At 40.6% G+C, this 13,983-nt stretch overlaps 1 protein-coding gene across 1 annotated transcript; it reads left to right on the plus strand.

Moving 5' to 3' along the window:
- Positions 1 to 4,799: 4,799 nt before the first annotated feature.
- On the plus strand, positions 4,800 to 13,979 carry LOC102297718 (malonyl-CoA decarboxylase, mitochondrial; the record flags this gene model as incomplete). Its single annotated transcript, XM_005952832.3, has 4 exons — positions 4,800 to 5,500; positions 11,955 to 12,067; positions 13,153 to 13,309; positions 13,755 to 13,979. Coding segments are annotated over exons 1-4 (1,041 nt in total), but the record flags the coding sequence as incomplete, so codon positions are not given.
- Positions 13,980 to 13,983: the final 4 nt, after the last annotated feature.

The raw sequence follows: 13,983 nt of genomic DNA on the forward strand, positions 1-13,983 counted from the left end.
ATATTAAAATTGGGTAAAGTACTCCCAGTGACAATATATGGTGTTAATTGATTTGATCTCCAAATGGCACAACAGGCTCAGCAGATAGAATAGAATTAAATCAACAAACTTTATGTACAAACAACAAGTGTCGCTTTGACACAAACTGTAGGTTTGTGTCTGTGTCTCATTAATTTTTGGTTTAAACTTGTTTATCATTCATTCAGTGAAGTTACTCACACAGACTAGAGTAGCCAGCAATTTTTCTCAAGTAAGAGTAGCGATTTATAATAATATTACTCAAGTAAAAGTAAAAAGTAAAACTACTCCTAAAAGTAATTGTTTTACAAAAGGTTACTCAAGTAAATGTAACTGAGGAAAGGTAATTAGTTACTACCCACCTCTGCCTGCTGGTAACATGTAACTATGGTTTTTGCTGTAGCTAAAATAGTCACAAGTTTAAGTGTTTGCAACTTTGTACAAACTTTGAACTTGGTATTGCCCCCTGCCCTTTCTTGCATTAAGGTAGCGTTGTATCTTTTTTTGTTACTTAAAAGTCTTTGATAAGTGTTTTTGAAAAATGTTCCCATCCTGGAGTTAGAACATTGGGGTTCTTTGACATTACTTGATCTGACAACACTGGAAAGGATGGCACGAAGCATCAACGATCGAGATGATTAGAAAGTGATGAGTAACAGATGAATATGTAATATTTTAAAATGCTATATGCAAAGCCTTGTGACACTTGCCATGTGGCATGTTAATAATGAAATTCTTGGTGCTTTGCATTGAAAATAAAAGCATCCATGGTGCACTAAGCCTACCATATATTACTATGAACTGTATCTGAATAAACTACAAGAAAAAAGTTACACTCACTGAAGATTAAGCTTACTTAAACCTTAATGAGGCTGCACCTAATTAAGGTTTAAGTAAGTAAGGATCAAGCTACTTCACATTTAAATCTTCCAGTTTGGATGCCGTTTAACCTCTTGACACTTGGTTTTGTCACATGGTTGCAGCATCATTATATCTTAACTGTGAGTCTATTTTTCTATTCTGTCCAATCAATTTTCTTTGCTTTCTTAGCCCATCCTTTACTAACACAAGGATGTATTACTTTGTGCTAAACCCAGAAGCAAATAGCTAGAGTATATCATTTGTGTTTCCTGAACCTTTGTGGATATGATTTGAAAATATATATTTTTTTAAAAAACATGTTTTCAGCTTGAATGAAGGATACAATTACTGCAGGAAGACATGAATTGGCATTAAAATACTGTTGGAAAAAGCAATAATGGTATGTATCCACAGAAGTCGGTGAAAGCAGACAGCTGAAGGCTGTCGCTGCACTTTCTTGACAGAGCCACATATAGTCACAGCCAGGTGTTAGACACATACACACACACACACAATGTCAATAAAAATATTACATGATGGGGGCGAACCATTACCCACACAAACACAAATACCTCAAAACAGCACAGTTCATGTGAAATTATACATTAATATGTGGCAAACCCCTCAAACATATATGAACCTTCTCTTTATTCATTTAATTGAACCCAAATATTGAGAGTACTGGTTAATTCTATTTTAAATTTTTAAAAATTAGTAAAATAAATAAATACAAATAAATACATTTTTGTAGATTGAATTTGCTTAGGAATGTGTGATGGATAAAAGTAATTTTAAAATTAATCTTTTCACTTCTCAGTGGCTATACAACATGTGTTCTTTCCTGTGAATCCACTTAATTGCCAAGTCTTGGACTCAAAGCAGTAAAGCAGAATCAGCTGTAGAATTTTTTACATGGCGGGACAAAGGAGGGGCAAGAGGTCTAGGCAGGGTGGCACATGCCTCTTCAGTGAAATATGTGAAAATTCCCTATATGTAAATGGAGTCGACAAAATACCCACAAAAACACAGTAAAACTTTTTATGGTATCATTATGTCTTCTAAGAAAACAAGGATAGTTTTTTGACACAGAAATGTCATACAAGCTCAGTCATCCAGGTAAGGAAATCCCAGAACGCTGATTCTGTTCATCTGGACATTTTCAGTGGGAGAAACGTTTCGTCATCATCCAGGTGACGTCTTCAGGCTCAGATGACTGCAGGTTTCCCAACCTTATAAACAGTACATTTGCACAATGATTGAAAGCAGCACCACTGACAACAACAGGCTGTGAGGTCAGTTTCTTGATCATTATTGTCATGACTATTGATCAGCGACCACTGTTCGATGACTATTGATCAATGGCCATGAGCACCATTCACAGAGAGCTGGGGAGTGGCTGCAGTCAAAGCATTGTAAGATGGTGAAAGATGAACCCTTTGCAGCTCTAAACACTGCATCCAAAACACTTTGGATTTGTTGATAAGGTGAAAAATGTCATTATGGAGGCAGATGAAACAATGGTCTTGTATGATGTTACATCTCTCTTCACTTGTTTTCCAGTCACTGTAGTTTGTAAGAGATTGCAGTATCACCCCAACTCAGCAACAAGACCTCTCAGCACTGACCAAGTTTGTTTGCTCTTAGAACTCCACATATTTCACATACACGGGTCAGTACTACAGGCAGAAACATGGGTGTGCCATGGGTCCCCCAGTTTCACTCATTGTGGCCAACCTATACATAAAAGAATTGGGAAAGAGGGCTCTGCCCACCCTTGCCCCCTTGTAGATCCGCCTCTGACTCAAAGCTACTAGTTCTCATTGTGGTAATACTTATTGTAAATTTCAGCTTTGGTCACATATGTAGAAAGATTTCACTGTATTGATTAATTGATCTAGAACGCAGGCATTGCCATGTTTATCTATAACACTAAACTTAACAAACAGCGAAATACAAACAGTGACATCATTTGTTACGTGTTTTTATAGTGATCTCCGAACTGTAACAAACGGCCGGTGTTGTTCCAAAGAGTGATCGCCTGTCAAAAACTGATTTCCGGTATTTGCCAAAACTGATTGCTCGTATTTAAACTGCTATAAATAACTTGTTGCTCTAAAACAGTGGTTCCCAAACTTTTTTTGCTGGGCCCCCCTTTGTTTTACAAGAAAAATATTGCCCCCCCACCCCAGTGCGCGCACGCACACGCACAAACACATCCTCCAGCCACACACACCCATCTTTTGCTCCATTGCGGTTTATTTCACACCTCAAACATTTAGTAAACAATTAAACAAATACAAGTAACCTGCAATAAATTACGGGTAGTAAGAGATTAAACTGCTAACTCTTTTACGCTACGTCCGCACGTACGCCGGTGTTTTTGAAAACGCAGCTGTTCGTTCCACACGTAAACGGCGTTTTGAATCACCGAAAACTGGAGATTTTTTAACAAATTTTTTGCGTTTAGGTGTGGGGGAGGGGGGGGGGTACGGAGAACATTATTATATTATTATTGTGGTTAGGTTGTAGTTGTTAGTTTTTATATCTATTGGGTGATATTTGTTGCTAGTATAGCAGTCAAGTAGCGCAGGGTTTTTGTAATTCTGTATATTTAATTATGGTAAGTTAGAACTCTGACTATCTTTACTCATGGATGTATGACTAGATATTAAACTATTTAAATTAATGGATTTGATAATGTGGAGCAGTTGTGTGCTTTGGGTTGGTAGTGTGGTGCTTGTGGAGATTTGATGTCCCCTGTTTTCTAGTCAATGGATGAGATGTATGTGAGCGGGCGGAGTGTGGTTAGTTTTTGGTATTTGTGGCTAGGATGGCTTGGGGATAGAGGCTCCTCTTGAGTCTCTCGTTCTTTGCCCGTTGTAAGATGTCGAACCGTTACTACCAGATTGCAGAAGTTCGGAACAGTTTTTTGTTTGCCAGGTATGGGCGGGTCCTTTTCAGGCTACAACGATAAACGACGTTTAGAATCACTGAAAATGGAGATCTTTTAAAATTCCTTTTTTGTGTTTACGTGTGGACGAGGAATACAGAGTTCATCAGGCAAGTCAAAGGTATGTGCCTTTTTTCACATCACGCTGTGCGCACGTTATTGTTTACATGAGATGAATTGCAAATAGAGACTAAATACTGTTAATCTGACTATCTTCAGGTTTTACACGCTTACATACACACAGTTACTGTCCCTCCATTAGAAAGGCAGAGGCGTCACTGTGTGATTATTGTACGTGTAGTTGTTTTTTTTTCCTGTGTAATAATATTCAACATTGCTATCAATACATTTTTCAAAAAATGCCTCTCTGTGCAAAATGGATTTAAAAACAAAAACAGCTGTGGGATCCTGTTTGTCCGTGATTTGAACCGAGGGAACAAATCATGGCAGGATCAGCCTGATGTTATTTGTATCTCACTGTAACTTTACTGTATAAAGAGCAAACATCTCCCTAGGGGGCGGGCCCCACACTTTGGGAAGCTCTGCTCTAAAATATGTGAAACATATGTCAAATGTATCCCTCATGATATCACAATCAGTTTTTGGTAGTGACTTTTATATAGCCTTTATTTACGCAGTTAAAAAAAATCTCGTTGACATTAAAAATGTCTTTTTAAAGAATAATCTGAGCAAGAGGACAGCAGACATTGCAACAAATATAATAATAGTTCTGTAAACATATTTAAAGTGGACAAACAGGACCGGATTGGTTATAATGTAAGTACAATAACATAGAGTTACAAAGGTACTTGAAAAACAGGTAATTTATATATTTTTTATATAACCCAACCCTGATTACCGAAGTCCACCGAATACCAACATAAGTAAAGATATTACACATATAACAAACACACGGAAACATATGACATCAGTTTTTGGCAGGCGTCACTATAGGCAGAACTTTGTGCCATCAGAAACTGAACTTCTGTCCATAGGATCACTTTTTGACACAACACCGGGTTAGTGCGTTTTATTTGTTGTACTGTCTCTTTAAGAGACCCGGAAATGATTTCCTATGTGTGGTAACTGGTCGTGGGTTCCAGACAGCTTAACCTCCCCCCGGTAATGACATCCCATCCCGTGATTTTGGCTTTCCGGAGCAGTGTAAGGTGCTGGCGACACCGGGCTCTTCTCAGAGTGGCTCTGGAGGCCTCAGACGTCCGCTGCAGGCGCCGGTACTCTACACATATTCGCGGCGGTGTCTCCGGTATGGAGGAGATACTATCGAGGGTCGTTGCACCTTTACCTTCCTACGAAACGAGGGACAAATCCCCGCCCCCACCCGAAACTAACAGCCTGGAGTTCATGTACTTCTACAAAAGTCTCGATAAGGAAGATAAACTTTGTTTCCTAACGAAGCTATCACAAGACTTCGGGGTGGACCACAAAAGTGTTTCGGAGCTCGCACTGAAGCTACTGGACACTCAATTACGGGACTTGGCGACCATTTTGCTAGCTGAAGACAGACTCCGGTACACCTTGACTCCCCGTTATAAACAGCTGTTCAGTCATATAAGCAGAGTCGAGGGGGGAGTGAAGTTTCTTGTGGATCTGCGAGCGGATGTGCTCGAAATAATCTCGTCCAAAGCTAGCGACAGCCCGCACATCAGGGTAATATTCGTTCACATTTCTACGGGTGCTCGCTTGACTCGAGCTCAAGAAATACCTTTCGCGTTTATGTGTTTGACATTGCCGATATAGAGACACTGCATGTGACATAACCTGACAGCATCCAACGGTAGCTACAGTATAGCCTCCTGCACACTGCAGCCTGTGCGCTGCCCCCCCGGTTCATATTTCATCACGGGTTCAGTGCACCTTTGCCCCAGTTAACTCCCCCTTACTAACCATGTAATTAACGAGTCCTTTTTTATTCATTCTTAGTGTATGATTGTTTAACATATTGATTAGACGGGGGCTTGTTTGGGACAAAAACACTGTCAAGCTCAATTTCAGAGCTTTCTTCAGACTTCCTGCGTGTTCTGGATGGACAGCTCAGCTGATCGGAGCTGTCTTCCACTGTTGCTGGAAATCTCTCGTGTTTAAAAAAGACTTTAAAATGTTTAATTCTATAGCTGAATAAGAACTTCTCTGCCGTAGCTACAAAGGGAAAGAACTGAATATTAATCAGGCATGTAATGAATATTTTGAATGCATCCTTTGAAGACAGTTAAAACGGAAAGAAACCCTTAAAGATCCCATTACACCGATCCCATGTTCTTTGCCCACTTATAATGGTACATTTCTGGCAGCGCATTTAACCATAAAGGCAGTCTCACAGGCCTCATCATTCAGGCGTCAATATAATCACACCTTTCAGTTCACACTAGGGTGTAACAGTGCTTATGCACGCTGTAAGTGGTAACAGTGGAATATTTTTAAGTGGGTTTGTCAGCGTGTAGTTCGTGCACTTAGTTTGAGAGTACAGATATAAACACTGTAGAGGTATTCACATCTAAAGCCCCATATTTGATACTAATAGCAATAATAAAATTACCATAAGTGGTTTGATTCTGATATCTGTTCTGTCATTCAGTGTAATGTGCTAGAAAGTCTATCAACTGAACCTTAGTGCTATGTAAACAAATAAAGCAGTTATGATTTTTTTAACTTACATTTTTTAGAGTATTTACATTGTCAGAGTAACATATTCTTCATGATTTTTCCACAGTTACAACATCGGCTTTATCTTTCTTATTGTCTGGTCAGGTGTGGAAAAAGTAAAGATGGAAATTCTGATTACCAAGAAACTGAAACTAGAGAATGTTTGACATTTGTGATGACATTTTTATTTCAAACTACAACAATAATCGTATTTAAACATAGAAAATATCAACTTGATCAAAGAGCTTACACATGCTGCTGAACTAAACATAACAGAAACATAAAAAATGATTTTGTTAGTTACAAGTACTGGTAATTGCATACATGCATTGTTTATGTGGCAGTTCCTGCAACTGCAGTATGTTTACAGGATGACTTTTCTGTTGGTTTCATGTCAGCCTCTGACTTGCGTTCCCTTATGCCTGCTGGCTCTCAATGTTGGACCCAGACTGATTAGATGTGAAAGTGGAGTTATAAATAACCCACTGGTGTTATGTAAGCATGCTATCATGCTCAAACTGCGTAAACCGTGGATTTCATTTACAGGATTCCAAAGACAGAATGTCACATAAGTTTGTGCTCATTTTAAACTTGATGCCAGCAGCAGATTCCAAAACGTTGGGTCAGGCATACGTCTTCAATGAAGAAAGATATTGTCTTGAAGTAAACCTGCATATATCATTCAGCAGTAATGGTATAGATGTAGACCAGTGCCTGCCTATACAATCAGATAAAATTTCAGACCGCAGGCATGCATTTAACTTTAGTCTGTGTTAAACAAGCTCAGGCACAGCGTTTTTCTTTCCTGAGTTTTTAACTGGTTTTTGTAGTCAGCCATCATAATTAATTGATAGTTTGCAACCCTATTTTTATTTGTTATATTCAGGTTTTGTACCAAACATGATGAAATCCGCAAATTCTTTGCAATTTTATGTTGAGAAAGGTTATTCTAAAATAGCTGAATTGTTTGCCTGTGCAGTCATTCGCAAAGTGGTAAACCTCTCCACATTTTCACTTATGAAAGACGGTCTCTCCGGGACGCCTTTTTAATCCAATCATGTTCCAACAGGTGCTTTTCTTCCTTTAAGATACAGCGTAGCAGTGCTCTCAACTCCAAGTCTTTGAAGGCGCACAGGGTGCTATTTTAAAGAAATCTAGATGGGAATGAAAGTACTGGCGCTTTGTGAGTGTACTTCACTATATTTATTAAAGGGCTAAAAGACGGATGCCTTTCAGTAATAAGCCATCACGCTGAGGTACTTTCTTTCACTTCTACTTTTTCTTTATTAAGCATTGCACGTCTTTCCAGCCTTTATATAAGTTCCAACTTTTTCTTTTATAAGTTTGGCTTGCTGGCATCAAGCTCAGAATGAGCAAATCTTTCTCAGTCTCAACATTTGATAAAACCTCATTAACATCTCTGTTTAGTTTTGTGTTAAAAACCCACATTTTTCTTTATGTAGCTCATGAAAATGATTTCCCCCCCGATTCTCCAACATACTACATAAAAAGGAAGCTGCTGATCTGTAAAATTCTTGTGCTGAAATATGCGAATCAAAATTAGAAAACCACAATCAAAAGCTATTATAGTTCAACTAAAATATCTTTTTCTGGTATCATAAGCAGCTATTTTATGAAAGCCTACTTTAGTCATCTTCAGCTTCTACGTTTTGCTTTGGAAAGCACTGAAAGTGCATATGCCTTTGACCTTGCAATCATGTGTTTTCATGTGTTAAGTGCTACTGGCTGATATGTTTTTTAAAGACCCCGATTGCACCGTTCCTGCTCTAACGTGGTTCAGATGTGCTTAATCTCAATAACCCAGGACCACTGAGAGCCTGTGTAGCTTAAAAAGGTCTAAGTTGCCAACAGAGTACCGACTTCTTCTCAGCACTGTAAACGTTGGTCTTGTTGGTGCCTCGTAATCTTTGCTTGTTGTTACCGCCTGCATTGATTGAGCTAAAAAAATGAGAAAAGGTCACAGCCTACGTGAAGCTTTTAGTACCTGCGTTGAAGGTATGTGCATACCAAGGTTGACCTTGCAATCAGAATATGGTAATGACTGTAGAACTACAGTACAGCATACAAGGCTTGGGTACATTCACTTTTTAAATGTACCCAAGACCGAGTCGCTGTGTTTCTCTTTCATTTAGATTAGTTGGATTTGCATATTGACTTTTGATGTTCCCTCTCACCTTTTTGCTTCAGGCCCTTTCATTTGTGTTCACCCAAACTGCAACTGGAAGATGTTGGGACCAGTCATGGGAACAACGGCGTTACAAGTAACGGCGTTACTTTTTGCAGTAACGAGTAATCTAACTAATTACTGTTCCTATCGTTACAACGCCGTTACCGTTACTACCAAGAAAATGCAGTCGTGTTACTATTTTTCAACAAACAGACGGGTGAAGCTGTGTTCAGCTCACCGCATCTTATATCAGCTGCAGGAAGTAGCTGTAAGTAATCTGGGCGCTGCAGCTTTAAGCGACCGTGGCTCAGGGGGTTGGGAAGCGTATCTGTAACCGGAAGGTCGCCGGTTCGATCCCGGGGCTCTCTGTCCTGGTCGTTGTGTCCTTGGGCAAGACACTTTACCCTACTTGCCTACTGGTGTTGGCCAGAGGGGCCGATGGTGCGATATGGCAGCCTCGCTTCTGTCAGTCTGCCCCAGGGCAGCTGTGGCTACAACCGTAGCTGCCTCACCAGTGTGTGAATGTGAGAGGGAATGAATAGTGGCATTGTAAAGCGCTTTGGGTGCCTTGAAAAGCGCTATATAAATCCAATCCATTATTATTATTAAGCAGCTGCGCTCCCGCGGACGGTGATCACTTTCTGCCTGACGATCACTTTTTGGCACAACACCTGGAGCTCAGGGGGCAAAACAATGGCATGAGTGCTGCTGTTTGACTGAGGAAGAATAAAGTAGTCGTGGTAAGCCAATCACATGGCCACTTAAAGACAAAGCAACAAGGTGCCTCTCGAGACCTCTCTGCTTATGAGCAACAAATAAAAAAACAAAACAAAAAACAGCCCTTTGGTGTTGGTGGAAAAATGCACCATGTCGACCAATCAAGAAATGATATGGAAACATGACGTTTGGTTGTTTAGGAAGAGGCGGAAGTTTTAGGAGTGACAGTGAGAGAGCGAGTTTTGAGATGTGAGAGATTTGTGACGTTTAGCGTGTTTGGAGTGTGTAGTTAATGTGTCGTTTTGTGTAGTTAGTGTGTAGTGTTGTGGATAGTTTTGTGTTGTGTGTCAGAACAATGAGGCGACTGCTGTCTCCAGGTAGAAACAGGAGTGACACACCTGCTGCTGTCAGACCTGCAGGTATCAGGCTGTGATGTTTCCTTTATAGTGGACAGAAATGATGTTTTTGGAGCTGCACAAATAATTTGTGGCATCTTATTGAAAAAGCAATAAAAGGTAAATGGCTGCAAATAACTTTATTATTTGCAAAACTTGTACATAGATTTTAAAATTGACAATTTATATTTGCATTTAAAGTTATGAAATATGATTCATTAAACATGTTTGTGGTTGTTACAGTAAAAAATCCACCTTTTCTACTCGGATTTTATGTTTTTTGTCTGATTTTAGATCAATACAGTCTGTCAAAATGAAAACACGACTGTAAATTCAGACACGTGAGGTTGTGCTGAAAACAATGATAAACAAGGCAAAGGAAATAGTTTTTAAAGGTGAAATGTGGAGGGAAAATCAAACGTAGTGAAAAATGGCCAATTATACCCTGGAGCCCAGGGGGTTAAACGTTTTTTTTAACGTAACGTAATAGTTCATTTTCAAGTAATTAATGACTTTTAGAATATTGTAACTCAGTTACTAACTCAGTTCCTTTTTCAAGAAGTAACTAGTAACTGTAATTAATGACTTTTTCAAAGTAACTTGCCCAACACTGGTTAGGACATGTCGAGGATATCGTGTTAGTTGGCTCCCTGGGGGTGCACGTGTCAGCGGGACTATTTTTTCCCCTTCGACGCACAAGCCTACAAATGGCACGCGCCCTGCTGGAGCAAAGGTACTGGCAGGCTCTGACTGACCTTTGAAACACTTGGACAGTCAGTGGTCATCTGGCCTTGTGCAGGCAGCTCATGCTGGCTCACTGTATAGTCACAAAATAACTCCAGCTCGAGGTAGAGAGGCTGCTTGTAGCAGAGGCTGTATCACCTTACAGCATCCGCGCCCGGCTGCATTGATACGGCTCCAGTGTCAAAAGTGTCGCTTCATTTTCTTTTTAATGGGTTGCAGGATTTTCTTTTTTACCCCTTCCCTTTCTTTCTGCCATCCCTCTCTCCCTCTCTCCTAACTCGAGGCCTTGAATGATGCACTCTTCCATTTCTAAAGACTCCATCTTCTGCTGGGTCAATGGAATACACATCCCAGTTTGACCTCTCTTTTGTGTGGGTGAAAATTGGCCGCCCAAGCCAGCGGCTGCTATTCCCTCACGGCGTTGTTGATGTGCGTATCAGCTATCGTAGATTATTTCCCTTCTGGCAGCTTGTGAAGTCTGAGGAACACATATATACTATGAAATAAGTCGAAATTGAAGTTTTGCTAAAATTGTATTTCAGGGTTACTTTTGATTTGCTCTTTGCTCAACAGAATCTTCTAGTCTGAAACTTCTCAACCGTACAGCTGAATAATGCGGGGCCTGATGCTTATGTGTGGGGATGAATTTCAAATGCTGTTAGCTTTGGATTCGATCGCTGCTCGTGGAGAATTTCAGCCACTGGCTTTTACACCGTGACTGTAGTTGTGCTTGTTTGTATTAGCTTTTATTATGATTGACAAGCTGGCATTAAAGTAAGCCTGAAGAGAAGCCATCCTATGAAACAGCCAATATAAGCTCTATTTATGTGCCTGAGTGTGTGCACCTTGTGAGCTTGTTTGTGTGTTTGCAAGAGATTTGCTTTAAATGAAGTCTGACCTTTGTTGGAGGACAGGCCTGCTTTCAAATGGCAAGTTGCTTATTGAAGTGCCCCTTCTACGCTTATTGCAAGCTCGAACAAATCACTATTCATAATGTGAAAACATTCAAACTGTATACCGACGCCCAAAGGAGCACACATCCAGGCACAGTGTCCAAGATGTGGCCATGAATTGTTCATTGCCACAGACAAACTTCAGCTGCTGCGCTGCTCTACTTTGTGAGTTCTTAATAAAACAGGTCACGAGGTTGTAACGCCTGTATTTATCCAGTTCTTAATAGGAATAGAAAAGACAGTATTTTATTTTCCACTTCCAGCTTTTCACTGCAACAGTGAAATGACATTTAGTTAGTGCTTGCATTACTCAATATTGTGGATGACCTTCTTTTTCTTGTACTATATTTACTTGACAGAGCAGCTGCTGAGCTGCTCTCTGAAACAGAAAGAATGTGGCGAATGTTTCAATTATCAGCTGGATGTGGCTGTTGCAGCTAAACGCTCCCCTTTTTCTCCCACAGGACCTGAATGGTGCGCTGAAGAGCTTGCTGTCTGAGTGGTTCTCTGTAGGTCTGCTGCGACTCGAGAGAATCACCTGGCAGTCCCCCTGCGAGATCCTGCAGAAGATCAGCCAGTAAGGGCATTACTGCGACTCACGCAGTGTTGTTCCTCATCTTTAACTGTAGAATCGCATCGCAGGCTGTTTTTTCTTCTTCCCTGAAGCACATTAGACAGCACAGTTTTAAAAATGACTGTTTACTTAACCCCTCCTCTGTAACCATAGGGACAGCGGGCTTGTCCACGTGTTTAAATGAACTTCATGAGCATTTAAACACGTGGACAGGGCTGCTGTAGCATGACAGAGGGAGGTAAAAACACACACATGCACCTGCTTGCACACACTAGTTTGAAGTACTTGTTGGGAGAAGGTGCTACAGCTGATTAATGTATTTAAAGCAGTCCAACTAGCTGTGCATTTCTCTCTTTTATCTTTACCTAAAGATTCAGCTACAGGTTTTGGAAATGATTAGTATTAGAATATAACTGTAGCTTTACTCCAGGCTCTAGGGGGAGTCATTTCACTTCCTATTCCCACTGTACAGAAATGAGGGGCACTTTAGAAGGCGGGTAAACAAGGTAGCAGGTGAGACAGTCCTCAAAATATTGCAGTGAAATTAGCTAAATGGGCAACAAAGTTTATATAATCTAATATAATATAAATAGGAGCCCTATTAAGCGCCCCATGTGAAGCTATTGCTATAAAGATCTTTCACAGCAGCCAGTTTGATGTAAAAGTTTGCAAACACAAATGTTAGTAATCACTTTAATTAAGACTTTGTAACGCCTGTATTTAGCTTTATATTAATTTGGCTATTTTATGTTAGAATAGCAGAAAAAGAAGGTCTTTTGCAAACCGTTGCAATTAAAAACGTAATATTTGAAATTGAGTAACACAACACTTTTATCTTTGAATGAAAAATGAGGAAAATGTCATTCAAAGCTAACTGGCTCGACGCAGCTAATCAGACCCACTTGTGGTGGTTCTTTGAGCCGCCCGAATGAGACGCCGCTTTTGTCGACCTCCGTCTGAGCTGAAGGATCCTGTGCTGCAGTTTTTTTAAGCTGCTGTGATTATTTAAGCTGGAGGCGTGTAACTAATAACATTACATATCGGTAACCAAGGACTTTGGAGCTAACCATGAGCCTGCCTTCTCCCAGGTATGAGGCAGTGCACCCTGTAAGAAACTGGACCGACCTGAAGCGCAGAGTGGGACCGTACCGACGCTGCTATGCCTTCACCCATGCTGCCATGCCGGGAGAGCCCTTGGTTGTACTCCACGTGGCTCTGACTGAAGACATCTCTGATAACATACAGGTTAGACTCAGTAGCCGGAGGCTGCTGTATCGGTTTGTGTCCCTTTATTAAAGCGTAGAAGACAGTTACACGTCTGGGATTTACTGTGTCGGTCCTCCTGTCACATGACCAGTATGAAGAAACATCACGGCCAAGGCCTTGTCACTGCACATCCCTGTTTAAACAAAGCTTTATGCTCAGCAATCGCTTCTTTTTGTTTTTGTGCGAGCTAAAGGCGGTTTTCACAACACTGAAATCCAAGAATATTTCACAGTGTAAAATTGTGCAATGATTTCCACAGTTCTGCCCCAGCGGCTCTCAAATAGTTGTAGTGAAACTTGCCCTGACAGCAGCTCAGCAGCTAAGAACACTGAAAATGGGTTTACAGCTGCATGAGTAGTGCAGGATTTGTCTTCCTTACTCCAGCCTAAAGAAAAAATGATCTTCTCTCTTTCTTTTTTCTCAGAGTATTGTTCGTGAGTTTGCCACCCTGGACTCAGACGAAGACGTGAATAAGATCAACTCAGCTATCTTCTACTCGATCTCTTCAACACAAGCTGGCCTGCAAGGGGTGGAACTGGGAAATGTCCTCATCAAGAGGGTGGTGCGTGAATTGCAGGTAAGCGAACGTGGGCTGCAGGTGCTTATTAGGGGTGCAACGATACTCGTATCGATATTGAACCGTTCGATACAGT

The sequence above is a fragment of the Haplochromis burtoni genome, unplaced genomic scaffold, assembly GCF_018398535.1.
Source record: "Haplochromis burtoni strain Fernald_Lab_line unplaced genomic scaffold, NCSU_Asbu1 Contig_2279, whole genome shotgun sequence".
Taxonomy (NCBI): Eukaryota; Metazoa; Chordata; class Actinopteri; order Cichliformes; family Cichlidae; genus Haplochromis; species Haplochromis burtoni.